General features: G+C 38.2%; 1 protein-coding gene across 4 annotated transcripts in view; it reads left to right on the top strand.

Moving 5' to 3' along the window:
* Tet (Ten-Eleven Translocation (TET) family protein) overlaps window positions 1-19,183 on the top strand; it is a 153,011-nt gene that overhangs the window by 68,413 nt on the left and 65,415 nt on the right. For 2 of the 4 annotated variants that reach the window (XM_089736701.1, XM_089736700.1), the window contains exon 4: window positions 6,656-6,742. The exons of the other annotated variants lie outside the window; for them this stretch is intronic. In XM_089736701.1, the coding sequence (XP_089592827.1) occupies window positions 6,656-6,742 (87 nt within the window). The remainder of the gene's footprint in view (window positions 1-6,655; window positions 6,743-19,183) is intronic. 4 annotated transcript variants of the gene reach the window in all.

Here is a 19,183-nt window from a genome sequence, read left to right as displayed (position 1 = left end):
TGTAAGCAATAAAAAAAAAAAGATCTGCGATAAAGAAATCTTAAGCCGCGAATATAGGAATTGGGTCGTATTTTTTAATCCGCGAATAGTGAAAACTAGAATGAAGGAACCACGAATAAGTAGCTTTTTTCTACTGTATATATAATACTAAATTCACTTCGATTTAATGAGTAAAATTTTACGTAAAACCTCCGATATCATTAAAGCGATGACGCACATTTCGGGATTGGACACAACGCATCATGTGCGTGCGTGATTCAGACGCCAATCAAACGAGGAACGCGCGAATTCCGTATTTAAATTTCAAACATTTTGACAGTTCTTTGTGCGTTCCGTTTTACGGTTCTTTTCTTGTGAAGTCTCGAAATCTTGACATCTACTTCGGTGGTCTGAATTATGTTTTTGTTACACTGAATTATATTTGTCGCACGCTCCTCGCTAAGCAAAGTTTATTGTTGTGATGATATTATAAAGACATTCATGAGTCTTTGTATTCCGAATTTAAATACGTCGTCAATACTTCAATAAACGAAAGAAGGTTGCGTGCGTGTTTTAAAAAAAAAACAAATTTGACTTGAAGTCACCGTGACCTGAAGGATAAGACGCCCGGTACATTCGTATGTGACTGTGCCTATGGTCAAATCCCGCCGGCAGGTACTAATTTTTCTAATGTAATAAGTACTTAACAAAATATGTTCACGATTGACTTCCACGGTGAAGGAACAACATCGTGTAATAAAAACCAAATTATAATTTGCGTATAACCAAATTACTGGTGGTAGGACGTCTTTTGAGACCGCACCCTGTCTATTTCTGCCGCGAAGCAGTAATGCACTTCGGTATGAAGGGTTCGGCAGCCGTTGTACTGTTAAACTGAGACTTAGAACTCGTGTCTCAAGGTAGGTGGCGGAATTTACGTTGTAGATGTCTATGGGCTCCGGTAACCAATTAACACCAGGTGGGCAGTGAGCTCGTCCACCCATTTAAACAATAAAAACAAACTGATTACTCTTAAAACCATCTATGATATCAAATATATGAACAAGTGAATTAACACAATAATTTATTTAGAACTTAATTATGCACTATGAATAATAGTTTAATTTCGATCAAACTTATCTAATTTGCACAAGCACTACGTTTAATAGCGACAGGAATATTACGTCATATAAATCCAATACCTTACTGGTGGTAGGGCCCCTTGTGAGTCTGCGCGGGTAGGTACTACCACCCTGCCTATTTCTGCTGTGAAGCAGTAATGCGTTTCGGTTCGAAGGGTGGGGCAGCCGTTGTAACTATACTTGAGACCTTAGAACTTATATCTCAAGGTGGGTGGCGCATTTACGTTGTAGATGTCTATGGGCTCCAGTAACCACTTAACACCAGATGGGCTGTAAGCTCGTCCACTCGTCCACTAAGCAATAAAAAAAATCCAACAGACAAAAGTTTTAGAAATAGAATTAAATCGAAAATCCTTCATTAGCTTCGTCTACTCGACACTGCGGCGCCACTATCGCTACGAATCGTGCAACCAGTGTGCGTCCCGCGTCACAGCGCCGTGATTGCACTAAATTGAGCTTCCGTCGGCGACAGGATAAAAAAATCCGACCGCGTCCTCGCCGACATTAAACAATGGCCAATCGCGGAGCCGACACTGTGAGCCGGGCCGATTTGATTGGACACAAATTGAATTGTCGGACGAAATTCGTATTAGCGGCCGGCGACGCACCCGATGACGCTCCACGACGCGTTTAACGAGACCAAATTATTCCATTCGTATTGTGGATCGAGTCATTCTAAACAATAATCTATACTAATACTAGCTGACCCGGCAAAACGTTGTTTTGCCATATATAAGATTTCTAGGCAATTTCTAGTGTAAAAAAAAAAACTAACTTATTGTAAGTGTGTAAGGATTTGGTAAACGAGTGAAAGAGGCATGTAGCACTGTGAACGATTTTAATTAATTACTAGTGCAAGGACCAGTCGTGTGTCGTATCCCTCTTGTCAGAGCGGTCGTGGTCGTCATCCAGCATCATTGTTGTGTTGTTATGCGCCTCACGAGCAATCGCCACTCCTCCCGGTTTGTGGTGAGCCTGGTACACTCATGCAAACAGCCGCTAACAGCAAAAGGACCAGTACAGATAATTTATGTATTACCTCCTCATTAGTAATGATTTTGCTTTTATTTCGCATTTTATTAACAACAGTTTCAGGTTGTGCACATTCTTGATCTTTAAGGACTCTTTTCTGTGTTAGGAATATAGAATCTGTCTTTTCTGAACGCTCTCTAAGTCTGCAATAAAAACCAACTGAGAGATTAAACAGAGCTGAGAACGACAAATCGCTAACAATTTCCAAAAAAAAATCAATATTCAAAACATCTTGAACATCAACTCTCATAGGCCCCACGTATTATTTACTACATATTTGCCCTCAAGTGATGCGAACATCCAATATTCAAATAATATGATTGGTTCCGGCCTATTGCACCCTATCAGACGGTCTCCCCTTGCGACCCCCACGTGCCGAACTGAACACCTGTAACCTTGAGAAAGATCGATCGCAATAAAACTGTAATTCTCAGTTACATCTAGGAAAAACATGACCGATTCACGAGGGAAGCGCTTGAAACGTTAATTTTAATATCCAATTATTGTGCTTATATAAACTACTAGCGGCCCGCTCCGGCTCCGCTCGGGTCTTTAACAAACATTTCAACGATATTTAACGTTTTATTTTTTAAAATAAAAGAACACTTATTGCGGCGTAACTATAATAGTTAGATAAATGCTGTCGCGACACTTTTTGTAAACAATAATGCGTTCTACAAAGTTGTAGCACATTATTTTATTCTATCATCAATAGTTTTCGCAGGGCACGCGATGTAAAGAATATTTTAGGTATTTTTTTTACACCTTAAGTTACATTATTGAAGTTTTAGTAAGGATCCCATTTTTTTTTTGCAAAAAAGGTTTATAGCCTATGTCACTCGGGAACAGTGTAGCTTCCAAACAGTGAAAGAATTTTTCGAATCGATTCAATAGTTTCGGAGCCTATTCAATATAAACAAACAAACAAATCTTTCCGCTTTTTAATATTAGTATAGAGTATAGATAAGTTCGTCACTGTAGTTTTGAATAATTTAGTAGAAAAGTTGAAGCAGCTATAGCTTCGACTTCTAAACAATAGTCGTGCAAAACTCACTCGAGAGACAAACCGGTGTTATTACAAAAACAGCAATACGTACAGGACCAGGCGTCTCCGTCGAGGCAACGACGCAAGTTTGCCAATAAATTATCTTGGTCACGAACTAATTTTACACGTGAGCAAATCTTTTTAATTTGGTTCAGTTGATTACGCTCAGTTCCATTTGTCTAACTTCGATAGTTTTGTTTTGTTAAATCGAGTCAGTGAAACCGACGCGGGTCACTGGTGATTTTAGAGCAATATCACTGGAAAGTTGCCTACAGATCTAAATAGTGAATAAAATCACCTGCACAATGAAACCAAGAGTAAAAAGTAACAAATGTATGGAGATATTTAAAAGGGTTGGATTTATTTGCAGGGCACATGTTTGTGAGGGTAATGCTGTGTATAATTACAGAATCGCCCATACCACCGACTTTAAGTGATTTAGCAAATTAAAAAAAAACCATTATGCCACTCTAGTTTAAATTAAACATGCAATTTCACTTACAACGTTAGATAACAAGTCGAATCATTTACATTACATAGGGTTTCTTTTTTGAATAATAGCTTTGCGCCATCTGTTGTCGAGTAGCAATAAACGTAATCCATTGTCTGATCATTTACAAATGTTCGTTTTTGCGGCCCGAAACAACGTACATTCCAATTAACCTCGTTATTTTACTGTACAGATTAACGTTCGAGATTATCTTGCGGCTTTTATTATCTGTGCAACGCGGGCACCTGCCGCTAACCAATTTTAAATAACTGCCATTTTCATCCATCATGCTTTTCAAGCTAAACATCCGCCCGTTATAGCGTTTGGCGTTGTAAAAGTATTAATTGACTCGACTCCTGTACTTTCGTGAGGAGAAAAAAATATATCAATTATTTTGTTTCAATCAAACCGAACAACAAACAATTCACGATAAAAACAAATCACGATTCTATTAAGTAAATAAATAAATAAGTAGTAGTGCATTTGTTTGATTCGTGAGCGTCATCCCGACAAATAACATCCACAGCGCGTCTCTTAGTTAAATTTGTTTAACAATGAAGTGGTAAGAGCAGGTATCAATGAAATAATCAGGGAATTGCGTGACAAACCCGACCTACCCTAAGTCAGCCCACGCTCATTGTCGCCCACGCGCTACAATACGCACGCTCGAGTAATCACCACAAAATTTAAGCCACGCTGTTTTGAGGATACTAATAATATAATTATAGAGCAGTAAAATAGGTCAAAAATGTACTGTACAAAAAATAGCATTGTATCTATACTAATATAATGATTGCTTTTTTTTATTGCTTAGATGGTTTACCGAGCTCACAGCCCACCTGGTGTTAAGTGATTACCGGATCCCAAAGACATCTATGACGTAATGCACCACCCACCTTGAGATATAAGTTCTAAGGTCTCAGTATAGTTACAACGGCTGCCCCACCCTTCAAACCGAAACGTATTATTGCTTCACGGCAGAAATAAGCAGGGTGGGAGTACCTACCCGCGCGGACTCACAAGAGGTCCTACCACCAGTAATTACGCAAATTATAATTTTCAGGGTTTGATTTTTATTACACGATGCTATTCCTTCACCGTGGAAGTCAATCGAGACCATTTGTTAAGTACGTATTTCACTATAAAAATTGGTACCAGCCTGAGATTCGAACACCGGTGCATCGCTCAACACGTTTGCACCGGACGTCTTATCCTTTAGGCTACGACGACTTGCTTTTTGTTAATTGATCATGCAAAAATGCCGAAACTTGAATTTCGCGCATAGATCGTTTATAACCTAGATACTTTTTATCATAGCACATAGCTCGGTCAACACAGGATGAATATGCTTTAATAAATACGACAGTGTTCGCGGATTTGTGATTTTACGTACCCACAAAACTTACAGCTTTTGAACGCAACCCTTTATTACGAGAAAATACATATTTCGTTATTTCGGATTTTAACACGAGTGAAAAAGCGTGGCAAGTTATAACGTTGTTTGAATACATTTAATTTTAGTTTTATGTAGTATTATTTTAAATCTATACTTATATTCTATATCAATTTAATGTTGACGACGATGATAAATATTGATATTTATCCACGATAAGGTATTCATAGGACATAAATTTTACAAATACCGTCTAAAATAGCATTAGTGATGTCCAATGACGATTAATACGCGTAGTAAATACACATAGTACTATCGCATAGCTGTTATAATGAATAATAACTATTTTAATTTAAAAAGCCGTTATGACCTAATTCTAACTTTCAATTTTGAAATAAGGAAATGTTCCACGTGTCTTATCTTTACATCAGTATAATATAATTCGAAGTTGAACTACTTACTTAAATTATAAAAGAACAGTTACGCGTCTGTAATTATTTTAATACGTACAACAATAATTCCAGTCGTTTGTAAATGTGAGTTTTATTTTTAAACTTCAACAAATTGATGAATAGTAATCGTTTTAATGTATACTAACTGAAACCAGTTAGAAGCAGATGTTTCTCACACTATTTATTCTTAATACTTAATCAAAATGATCCTTTAACCTGTTCAGGATAATTAGAAATCCTTAAAAATTTGAATGTGAATAGACGACGAGTAAGCGAGACGGCCGTAGGTCAGAAAGAGACCGAGCTATAACAAATGCTGTTCGCATTCTAATAACACAAAAACAGGAGTAACGAACTAAAACGCCAGGTGCGAGTCGCCGCCATGTGCTTAGTAACAGAAACTGTTTATTTATTCGTTGGTACATCATACAACAGCTCGCTGTTTTAATTATTACGTATGAAAAAAATTCTACCAATCAGTGACAGCTGTTGTCCTAAAACTTGAAAGTAATTTGTTTTGTACAGAATTCGCCATTTTAATTTCCAAGGCTCGATTTTCAACGATGGCTTCCAAACGTCAAACAATCTTAATAGACTAAAATGAAAAATGTCCACGATAATAGCTGTAATTTGTGAGTATTTAGTAAAATTGATAAAATACGGCTTAGAAACCAAAATCAAAATTAGAATATTTTTGAATTACATGCTTGAAAAATTAATCATCGTCACTGCGCCATCTCTGTAACACACGAGGAACTTTTGCTCGGCGCGACATCTGCTGTCAAGTAGAAGAACTTTGTGAATCGTAGCATTTCATATTAGTTTAGTTTTGAGTTCACAGATGGCGGTTTAACAAAAAAACATTCAAAATTACTTAATATACATAGTATTTCAAATAGAAACAAATTTAACAGAATTTATTAATATTTTAACTATTTAACTTTCATCGTCATACTAAAAACAATACTTCGACCACTAATACCGCTAATAAGTCGCCACTTAACCCATCCATTGCATGTTTGTCTATTCATTTTTCCTTTTTGTGTTAACGTTCTCCTTTGTTTTTTTACTTACTTTATTTTTGCTTTATGTTAAGTCTGTGGTGTGTCTGTGTTGTTATAGCTTATTTTGGCGCCGGACGGAACATTGCAGACCGTGAAGAGCGAGTCTCGTCGAGGTCGCGGTAGAGGGCGCGCAACGGCCACTCCAGTAAGTACATAAACCCATTTCCTTATTTTTCATTTCTTTTTTATTTCTTTATGTCATGTGAATCCTTAGTGGTGACTAATCTAGTAACTAGCTACACATCTTTAACAAATAACATTTATTAAACTTTATTACTACCATTAATCTTCACTTTCAGAGAATGCAGTTATTTGATCATGGAATATTGTACTCTAAAATATTTGTTGATCAATTAATTATTATTCGTATATGTTTATTTATTTTTAAAAAATTATTCGTGCTCATATCTCATATTAGCTTCACGTTCCCTTTTATTGTTTTCAAGTTGGCAGAACAATTACAGACTAAACCAATCGCCCATAACATAACTAGAATGGAAATGCATGAATTTCATAATTAAAATTAAATAGTCGTGAATACACATTTAATCGCATAGATGTAAGCGGGATAGACAAAAAGAGGTTAAGAGCATTTTCGCTGGCATGGACCATTTTAAACACCAACTATGAACCAATCATAGTGAATGTTAACCAAAATTGTTCATTTATTCGGTCCGATTTAAGACATCCGGCTAACAGATATTATCTGTTAAAAATGTTTTCGATTAATCTATTCATTACTGATCATTTTCTTTTTAAAAAAATTAATTGATCCAGTTTCGGTAGAGAGAACAACTAAATGCGGAACATTGATATCGACTAACAAATTCATACGCGATTTCAGTCCAAATAGCAAAGACCTTTTTCATGCCCTACTCGAAGAGGAACTCGAAAAAATTGTAATCGAATTTTGAAGCACGTTTTCTTCGAATTTTTTTCTCATAAGAACGGTGCCTAAGAAAAAGTAAAAAAGTAAACATTACAATAATCGAATATCGATTACAGACGACGGCCAGCTTAAACAACTAGACTAATACGTACGTGACCGGCGCCGATAGGAGAATTGTAAAATACTACATTGATCGAATTATCTTTATTATTATTTATTCTTTATTTGTACACACAGTTAATATAATACAGTAATTGCGATAAGATATAAAAAATGGCGAGCTTAACTCAACAATTGAGTTATCTACCAGGTAACCGTTCTTAAGGAAGGAAAGCTTTACATCTTTTTTCTTTGTTTTTTTTTCCTACCTATGCGTTGAGAGGCTATGTCAGCGTAACCTAACACTTAGGTTATAGGTAGGTAGGTAGGTAGGTAGGTAGGTAGGTAGGTGGTAACAAAAATGCTTCAGATATGTACCGGCTGCATCATGTGTGCCCGTATTTCTCTTTTATTTTCCTATTTATGCTGATAGCCTTGTGAGGCTATATCAACGTTACCCTAGTGTGTAGGTGAGTTCACGGGGCTCTAGCCTAACGGCGTTGCTAAGACTATCCCTAGCAAAAACAGTACTTCGCAGAATCTACCATTGAATCGGAAACGCGACACACTGAGCGAGAAACTCAGTGGGCTGTGTCTGTGGGTTAATTTACTCACCGAGCCCTTCCTCGCAAGCGACGGGCTCGAAAAGAACGATGACCGGGATTTTCTTTATTGATTAGTAATTTAATATTTATAATGTAGTAATGTAGCCTTGATTGCAGCACGGGGCAGATTTTTCGGGAACCCATATCCTTGACTTGACCTTCGAGATATGGGTTTACTTGCCTATTATAAGTTTTAAGTATCAACAAAAATAAAATACGATCGTATTACTATCATTGTAATAATATACTTAAGATTATAGATAGCTGTATAAACAATTAAACTTAGTAAGTAAAGTGTAATTTGCTTGCATTAATCGCGCTGTAAATACCGCCATTTCGCGAATTGCCAATTAAACTTTTCTAAAATACTGAGGAGTGCTCTGAGAAATTGTTTGAGATGATACCATCCTCTCGTTTACACCATCGCACCGCCTGCCACCAGAGTAGAGCTCATCAATACTACCTCGAGCCACTGCGTTCATCCACAGTGCGTTTCCAGCGATCTTTTTTGCCACGTACCATCCGGCTTTGGAATGAGCTCCCCTCCATGGTGTTTCCCGAGCGCGATGACATATCCTTCTTCAAACGAGGCTTGTGGAGAGTACAAGGGCAATAAAAAAAATACTATAAATCTTAATATACAAGCTCTTTACATATATTTTTTCACTAAATAATAATTTGAGGAATAAAAGCTACCCTCAAATTTTGCAAAATAAACAGAGTTCTATAAAATTTTATCACTTTACATTATGATTGTTTTACTGGTGAAAGTTTATTCTGAATTAAAAGTTAGTTGGTGGCAAAAAAAACAAGTAAGGCTATTCTTTAAGATCTAATTTAAAAACGTGATTCTTTCTGTGCTGTGGAATATAGGAACGACGTCCATGCCAAGTTCATTTAGAGGCGGAACACCAAGAATCTTTAACTAAATTTTGATTTCGAGCCTGATGATTTCGTTGTCTACTAGACCAACTGATCGATTAAGGTTTACAACCATTTAGCGGTGCATTAACAGTGCTAATGACATACGTAACATTGCATCTCTGGTTGTAGATGAGTTGACATATTTGAACAGTTGGTACACTCAATTTCCCTGAAAGATTTTCCTAGGAATGTATGCGTTGGTTTTGAAAACTGAACAACCTCAAGATGCCGCTAGTGTGGAACGAAGAGATGTATTAGAAAGATTCAATTATTTTCAGGCAGCGTTTTGTTTAGACAATATTTTTTAAACTTGTTGTATTGTTGTTGTAGTACTAGGGTACCCCGCTGGTACATAGGGCCCTCACAAGTTGTCTCCACTTTACCCTGTCTTGCGCTTGCTCCTTAACATCACTCCAGGTTACGTTGGCAGTCCTCATCTCACTCTCCACGGTGCGTGGCCAAGTGTGTACATGGCGACCAGGTCTTCTCCTGCTAAGTGGTTGCCACTCAAACGCGATTGATGCTGCGTTGACTCCGCTTAACTTACAAAAGCTTAATTGATTTTTCGTTAAACTCATACTAAAGCGCAGTTGTAATACAGTTATTATCGAGACTAAGCTACATTCAGCTCATGAAGGTTTCACAGGCACCCGGTGTCACAGGTCAAAAGGTCAAACCTGATTACGCAACGAGTGTAAATCAAACGCGTACAAAAACGGGGTCACTCTCGCTTTCGGGCCGAACTGTCCAAATATAGAAATAAAGTGTAAACGCCGAGTTCACGGGCACAACCAACCACCCGAAATAGTGGATACAGCCCGCCGAGATTAATACCGGCTTCCTGTCAAATAGCCGGCGGCGTTTAATTGTAGCTAGTTCATTGCGCACTTGACACTTGGGCATTGTTTTTTTTTTGGAACGAAGTTCCTTATGGGACGATGCGGAGGGGTACCCTAACCGGAAAAAAACGTCCGTAACGTAAGATTTTTTTTAGTAATGCACACAGTTTACGACTTAACTATGTAATAACGTACAAAAAATATAATAACATATTTTTAATCATTCATTGACCACGATCTCAGAGCGTTCGTTTGCGCAATACACTAACTCTTATGCAAACAACCGTGAATGAGGTGTACCACAATAAGTTCGCACGTTACCGAATGACCGTGGGTTGTTGCGAAACCTCCAGTTTTATTTTCTTTATACCTCGAATAGAACTTAAAATTATTTTTTATAATAAGGAACTTCGTTCCTATCCGGTGTCCCACGACACCACACATTTTTTTAATGCATAATACTAAATGTATCTAATAGATTTTTATGTGATAGTGATAGTAGATTGTTATGTTGATGTTATGTGGTAATGTAAAGAAATATCTCGCACACCTATTAGTCGTAAATTGTGTTATTTACACAAAACTCTAATGTATATATTTTATGAGCTATACAGCATTACAAAAGCGATCGTAATAAAGTAAAGAATTATACTAGAATTGACATTTAAATAGTTAATAAAATAGTTTTGTAAAACCTAAGTGGGAAGGCGAAACTTAGTAGCTCCGATAATACAGCATAATCATAAATGATTGATGAAGTCAAGTGTCAAAAAGCGAGTTAGGGTAAATTAGTAAAATAAGAGAGAAAATTCAAAGTTGTTGCTGTGCACTTTAACTTTGCATCAAGAATATTAAGGGGTAGGACGAGGGTTATTGGTTATTATTACACATATAATATTATTGCTGGGCGAGCTATCTCATTGCTCACCGGTGTGCTTATTGCGAGTTTTCTAACGTTCTCGATAGCGTAAAAGTTAACTCAAATTTGTATGAAGTTTGAACGTTCGTCTAAGTTTGCCGCTAGGGGCGCTGTTCCAACTGCATACAAATTTGAGTTAACTTTTACGCTGTCGAGAACGTTAAAAAAATTTAAGTAAACATACTGAGGTTAAGTGATTAACGGACCCAGTAGACAATAATGTCACCATGAGATCTTAAGTCTCATTTCGTAGTACAACGTCTCGTACAGAACGTATGACAGCTTTGTGACAAAAATAAACAGGATTATGTACAAGTAGATGATGGACAATTCAAAATAGCCTAAGCGTAAGAAGCTTACGTTGTCCAAAGATGCAAAACTTCGTGTAGCATAAACATTGTAGCAATGCACGAGAACTAAGCACGCAATGTACGGCACACCGGTCGTTAGGTCGTGACCCGGTCGCGGGTGGTTTTCACAGATTTTTCCGCTCGGGGCGTCGAGTTACCTGTTCATTCACAACTCAGTGGAATTGTAAATTAATTGTAACGCCCAACAAGGTCGTTTTAATGTTATACACGTTCACGTCACGTAACTTTATCGGCGAAGCTCCGTTTTGTGAATTTCCACGTTTCATTGTAAGTGTTTTTTTTTTATTGCTAGATGTGTGGACGAGCTCACAGCCCACCTGGTGTTAGGTGGTTACTGGAGCCCATAGACATCTACGACGTAAATGCGCCACCCACCTTGAGATATAAGTTCTAAGGTCTCAAGAAGTATAGTTACAACGGCTACCCCACCCTTCAAACCGAAACGCATTAGTGCTTCACGGCAGAAATAGGCAGGGCGGTGGTACCTACCCGCGCGAACTCACAAGAGGTCCTACCACCAGTAAACGGTACCTAAAAGCACCGTTAATAAATCGGGAGGATCCGTAATGACGTGCTTAGGACGACGTTGACTATTTACCATTCGGTCCACAGGGACGGGTATGCGAACATGCTTGTTTAGCAAATCGAACTAGCAATGAATTCAAAGCTTTATTATCCTGATCTCTTTTTCTTATTTTTTACTACTGATAATAAGCAACCTCAAGGAGTTATACTAGCTTCACCGAATGTCTATGTGGTTTGGTCGTCTATTCTCACGGGTATTCCATATGACATCAAGATATTAGAGCGAAGATATCAAACTATATTATGTATCGTCATCGCTCCTTGATGCGTGTGCGATTTTCAAGTTAATCGACACCTTGAATTCAGTTAATGCCATAATCAAAGACACCGTCACATACAAACATAGCTAATAGAAGCATCTTAAAAATGATAGATCTGATGTCCATTTATGAATTGTTTGATCAGGTGGGCCGTATGCTCGTCTGCATACAAAGGCAATAAAAGAATAAAAGATTTCTGGACGTCCCGCGCCTCACAAAAGACCATGCATTCACGAAGCAGCTGTCTATGAGCTGTTAAGTCTCTTTCGGAGGCGCTCGGGCAGCTATTAGCAAATCCCACCCCTCCTGGCTGAGCTTTTACTGGCGCGCCTGTCCTGGTGAAACTGGAAAGGCTTCCGGGCCACTAATGCTCTACCATTCATAAAAAAAGGAGCATGAACACTACGTATCAGCTATTTTTGTATTTATTTTTTTAATAAAGCCGTTTAATATAAAAAAGTATATTTTTCTGTTGAGACGCTTTCTGTTTTCGCGTCAACCACCAGCTCTACCAACTCTACCGACTGCGTTTTCAGTTAACATTGCTTCTTTTCATACTCCTTATATCGCACATACGATGCGATAACTTCACTTATGGAAATTATGTGATTTTTCAGGAGACACGTTAGAAAAATTACTGGTGGTAGGACCTTTTGTGAGTCCGCGCGGTTAGGTACCACCGACCTGCTTATGTCTGCCGTGAAGCAGTAATGCGTTTCGATTTGAAGGATGGGGCAGCCGTTATAACTATACTTGAGACCTTAGAACTATATCTCAAGGTAGGTAACGCATTTACGTTGTAGATCTCTATGGGCTCCAGTAACCACTTAACACCAGGTGGGCTGTGAGCTCGTCCACCCATCTAAGCAATAAAAATAATTAAAAAATTATTCAATATCTTATTATATAATTCTTACATAGTTCTGCTAGGCTATAGAAATAAAATAATATTTAAACTACAAACTTAATCAGTAAAAGCAAACATCTCTTTCGTCTCACTATAACTAATAACTAAAAAATGTATTTTCTCATACTCAGTTGAGTGTTAACAAAAATTGTATAAGTTACTTTTATAGCACCGTGTGTTCGATATATTTAAAAAGACCATATTTTTCAATAAATACCGAGCTCAAAACCATAAGATGAAGTCATCATTTCAGTTTTAGTTTTCTGAAGGAAATACGTGTACCTATTGGAATGATTTCCATGGTAACAGAATAACACACAATAACACAAAAATATAAATTGCGAGACGAATTGTGAGACCACACGATTAGGTACCGGCAGATATACAATTTTGACTTCATCAATATGTATCAAGGTGAGTGGTGGCATTAATGTTGGGAAGTCTATGAACTCACTATTTTACATCAAACGTGCCGTCAGCTCGTCCACACTAGTGTATTGCGACAAATAAAAAAAAAAAACTGACAATTACAACCGAAAGTATTTTATGTCTTATTCAAATAAATAAATAAAGCTCCTTAGCTTTAATTAACAGTACATTCGGTACATATATTAACAGAAATAAAGAAAACATTAAGAGTTCCCAAATCCAAAACAATTGTCAATTGTTTTTTTTTTTAAGAAAACAACTCGGAACTAAATCTATTAAAATTAGATTTCTACGAAACAGTTTCCCGCCACGACCAAATAATTTAATTATACACCAAATCTAATTCTAGTCGTTGAGTTTCGAAGTAAATTGAAATCCTATATAATGAAGACGACGTGCATAAAGCCTGCAGACGAACTAATTCCGCGAGCGCCATCTTGCGGTTGCCATGGCAACGAGACGGCCCCCCTTGGCCCCCACACTGCACTTCCTAAAGGCTAGACTAGTCTAAATAGCCTTCCTTTTAATGATTAGACAACTTAGGTAGACCACGAAAATAATTTAGCTTGATTAATTATTTTGTTTTGGAATTCGTAAGCATTAAAATTAATTAAAAAAATATTTTTTGGTAAATTTAAGCATAAAAATAAAATTTGTTATGGGGCTAAAAACATCAGCACCGTAAAGCCCTCAAAAAAGGTTTTCCCTCAAAAAAGGTTTAAATTACATTAAACACATTGCAAGTTGAATGACCAAAAATCTAGCTGCCGGTATTATATTATTCAATGGTATTGTGTTGGATTAATCAACTGGTTAGGAAGATATTCAGCATTAAAATTTATTACAGATGCATGAATGACAAAAAAAACTATATATTTTATTTATAGTCTGAAAAGGTATTACTGTCAAAAATTTAATTGCGTAACAAAAATTCAAAAACCATAAAAGCAATGATGCAAATTAATTTTCTAAATTCGAATATGTATTGTGGTCTCTTTCTTTCGTATCGTATACAACAAGGAAGCGCGTTTCTAGTGCTCAGCGTTCGAATTATAAACTCGACGAAATTTGCACAGAGCACTTTGTAATTGCAAATTTTGCGTTTGCGTTATGCGCATGCGCCGTACGACGATCAATACGACAAGACTTTGTTATTGTTTTTTTTTTCTTTCTAAATACAATAAGCTTTGCGCGCTAAAACATCAAAGAGCGGTATTCGTTGGCCTTTTTCTTTTTTTTTTTAATTTACGAATATTGAAAATTGGAGCCCGCGTTCTAAAATTGAATTCGGTTTCCGCAGGCGGGCGAGGCGGGGCGGCCAGAGGATGAGGCGGCGCCCGGCTCTATTGGATAGTCACTACAAAACTATTGCCCGAAAGTTTCATTAATGCATTCTATTACCCCGCACCAGTGCAATATTTGCGGCCGAACTCAACGTTGCTAATAAAACATACAGCCTTACAACAGTATTTCCTGAGTTCGGTTGAAAACGTAAAAACTTCCCATATTAGAATTTATTATACGCGGCAAGTTTAATATTGAAATATGAACGAGGCCGTGTCCCGACATAACGTACGAGTCGGTAATTTCCGGGAGATATTTGAAAATTTCATAACTTTTCAGACTGTTCCGATGTTATAAAGAGTCGTTAAATATTTTACTCGGCGCGCAGACGTTCCGAAATTGCTTCTTTTGATTACAGCCTTGGGGAAACAACGGCGGGCCCTCCAATTGATTCTCTAAATACGTAAAGGCCCGATTGCTAGGAACGTAAATAAAAAAAAAAACGTAATCGCGTAACCGATTCCTTTAGAATTAACTCGTCTTTGTTCCTTTTCAAGAGCACATGTACGTTTGAGTTTTATTCTTTTTTTTTTATTGCTTAGATGGGTGGACGAGCTCACAGCCCACCTGGTGTTAAGTGATCACTGGAGCCCATAGACATCTACAACGTAAATACGCCACCCACCTTGAGATATAAGTTCTAAGATCTCAGTATAGTTACAGTGGCTGCCCCACCCTTCAAACCGAAACGCATTACTGCTTCACGGCAGAAATAGGCGGGGCGGTGGTACCTAACCGTGCGGACTCACAAGAGGTCCTACCACCAGTAAACTTTCTAAATAGTCACTTTACTAAATAGTATATTCAGTAGTGGTACGATGAAAATTGGATACGGAAGGCGGAGAACCATTTATTATGGTGGATTATGGGAGAGGCCTATATGCAACAGTGGAGAGATACAGGCTGATGACGATACCTTGTATATTAATGATATTTTCTGTGGGTGACTCACGTGTATTTATTTATTTTATAATATTTTATTATAATTACACAAAAATACATACATGCTTGATTTTTTATCAATACATTTATTTATCACACAATGGTGTTGCTTGGACTATCTATTTTTTGTTTACTATCTCCTTCTTTCTATATTTTGTGCTTCGTCTTAAATAAAAACTTTCTTTGTGTCTTTTTGTGTTTGTAACTTGTAACGAATTGCAAAGACATTATTAATGCCAACCAGACGACCACAGTTTCCAAATTAAAAAAAAACGCTGAATTATTTCGGTTAATAACAAAATTATTAATTATTTTTGCCGGAAAACAATGCAATTTGTAATTTTTTTTATTACTTAGGTGGGTGGACTAGCTTACGGCCCACCCCGTGTTAAGTGGTTACCAGAGCCCATAGACATCTATAACGTAAATTTCGCTACCCACTTTGAGATATAAGCTCTCTATCGAATCTCTCTATCGGCACTTCTATCGAAGTTACCATCTTACGGAATCCCCGAGGGTCTCTGCAAGTGGATCACTAGCTTTTTGGATGGGTGGAGCATCACGGTCGTTGTAGACGGTGACTGTTCTGATACCATGACCATTAACGCTGGCGTTCCACATGGTTCGGTGCTCTCCCCCACGCTTTTCATCCTGTATATCAATGACATGCTGTCTATTGATGGCATGTATTGCTATGCAGATGATAGCATGGGGGATGCGCGATATATCGGCCATCAGAGTCTCTCTCGGAGCGTGGTGCAAGAGAGACGATCAAAACTTGTGTCTGAAATGGAGAACTCTCTGGGGCGAGTCTCCGAATGGGATGAATTGAACATGGTTCAATTCAACCCGTTAAAGACACAAGTTTGCGCGTTCACTGCGAAGAAGGACCCCCTAATTCCAAGGAGTATCCCTGCAACCTTCCGAGAGTATCGGGATACTTGGGGTCGACATTTCGAGCGATGTCCAGTTTCGGAGTCATTTGGAAGGCAAAGCCAAGTTGGCGTCCAAAATGCTGGGAGTCCTCAACAGAGCGAAGCGGTACTTCACGCCTGGACAAAGACTTTTGCTTTATAAAGCACAAGTCCGGCCTCGCATGGAGTACTGCTCCCGTCTCTGGGCCGGGGCTCCCAAATACCAGCTTCTTCCATTTGACTCCATACAGAGGAGGGCCGTTCGGATTGTCGATAATCCCATTCTCTCGGATCGTTTGGAGCCTCTGGGTCTGCGGAGGGACTTCGGTTCCCTCTGTATTTTGTACCGTATGTTCCATGGGGAGTGCTCTGAGGAATTGTTCGAGATGATACCAGCATCTCGTTTTTACCATCGCACCGCCCGCCACCGGAGTAGAGTTCATCCATACTACCTGGAGCCACTGCGGTCATCCACAGTGCGTTTCCAGAGATCTTTTTTGCCACGTACCATCCGGCTATGGAATAAGCTCCCCTCCACGGTGTTTCCCGAGCGCTATGACATGTCCTTCTTCAAACGAGGCTTATGGAGAGTATTAAGCGGTAGGCAGTGGCTTGGCTCTGCCCCTGGCATTGCTGAAGTCCATGGGCGACGGTAACCACTCAACATCAGGTGGGCCGTATGCCCGTCTGCCTACAAAGGCAATATAAAAAAAAAAAAAAGCTCCAAGGTCTCAGTATGGTTACAACGACTGCCCCACTTATCAAACCGAAACCCATAACTGCTTCACGGCAGAAATAGGCAGGGCGGTGGTACCTACCCGTGTGGACTCACAAGACGTCCTACCTACTAAGCTTACGTAATAGTTTTATTAAACAGTAATGTATTCATTGCATTATCTCGTCTAAGAATGTGTTAAATCGATAGTTTCCAAATTTAAAATATTATTTCACCTGCAAAAAGAAACATTTAGTTTTCGTAACAATAAAATATGTACATAAAAACGTGCAATTTTCTATGTAGCATCGAAGAGGGAACAGGGAAGCCCTCACAGAGGACATGTTGCTACACGTCTGCACTCACACACGGACAAACGACCGACCTGTCAGTGTATTCGTTTATTTACGTGTACATAAAAGGGAAGGTAGCGGTCAAGTTTGTTCCATAATCGTTAAGCATTAAGGACTGAAATTGAATCTGAAAATGTCATTTCTTTTTTGTTTTTCAATTACTGTTTTCGTAAATGTACAACATGTCGTGGATAGACTTATGAAATATTAAGACATTGTTTTGATTGCTATTGAAATAAGCACCTTGTTTTGGTTAATTAAAAAAAAATGGAGGGTAGACGCCGTGACGTCACACGTGACACGCACGACGGAAAAAAACATTCTATATTTTAATCAAACAAAATATTCCGCAGAGCAGTTTGTGAATAATAACTCTGCGTTATTCTAAACAAATTGAACTGTGAAAATCGAAAAAGTTATGGAAACTCCAGGCTCTACAATCAAATCGTTATTGCAAAAAGATAGTTTCCGGATCAAAATCAATACTAGACCAATAGCCGCACTAGGGCGCTTTCCCAATGAGTTTCTCGCCGGATCTTCTCAGTGGGTCGCGATTCCGATCCGGTGGTAGAATCTGCGAAGCACTGCTCTTACTAGGGCTCTAGCTAGTGTTAGCAACGTCCACAGGTTAGAGCCCCGTGAACTCACCTACTCGCTCGGTGAATGACCCCTCGAGGTCACCAGAATAGTCCTGAATCCTGAAGTCTGTTCACCATATCATTTTCTATTTATACCTATTGCTTAGATGGGTGGATAAGCTCACGGTACACCTGGCGTTAAGTGGTTACTGGATCCCATAAAATTCAAATGTAATATCACTTAAATATCAACACCTGATTAAACAAATATCAGGATTATGAACACGAATTATAGAAACGTAGGGATAGGATCGTAATAGAGAATCAAAATGACTAGTACAAATTATTGAAAAAAAAATTGGTCAGAAAATTTCAGGAATAAAATTACATATCTGTTTATTATATTCCATGTTATAATTCAGATCTGACTGGGGACTCTTTTCAAATATTCCAAAATATCCTTAATGACGTATCTTGATAATGGCGTGATATAGTATAGTCCACTGAGTTTCTGGCCGAATCTTCTCGGTGGGTCGCGTTTCCGATGCGGTGGTAGATTCTGCGAAGCACTGCTCTTGCTAGGGTCAGTGTTAGCATCACTCCGGTTTGAGCCCCGTGAGCTCACCTACTAGTTAACATTACGCTAAAATAGCCTCTAAAGGCTATCAGCTTAGGTAGGAAAAAATTATATAGTATGCAACTTATTCTTGCGCCTTCATTTCTCTAGTTAAAATTAAAAAACTACAAAATATAAATTATTAAATTACAATATTCATAAATTATAATAAAAATACACGTGTCACCACAACACTAAGTAAAGGGTTATTTGGAACATAAAAAAAACATACCAACCGCATTCTTCGCGGTGACATCAGCACCGAGTTCCCGCGGCTCAACGCCTTTACAGTGTCAA

Source organism: Bombyx mandarina, chromosome 22 (assembly GCF_030267445.1).
Source record: "Bombyx mandarina strain Sakado chromosome 22, ASM3026744v2".
NCBI classification, from domain to species: domain Eukaryota; kingdom Metazoa; phylum Arthropoda; class Insecta; order Lepidoptera; family Bombycidae; genus Bombyx; species Bombyx mandarina.
This window is presented reverse-complemented; position numbering and strand designations above follow the sequence as displayed.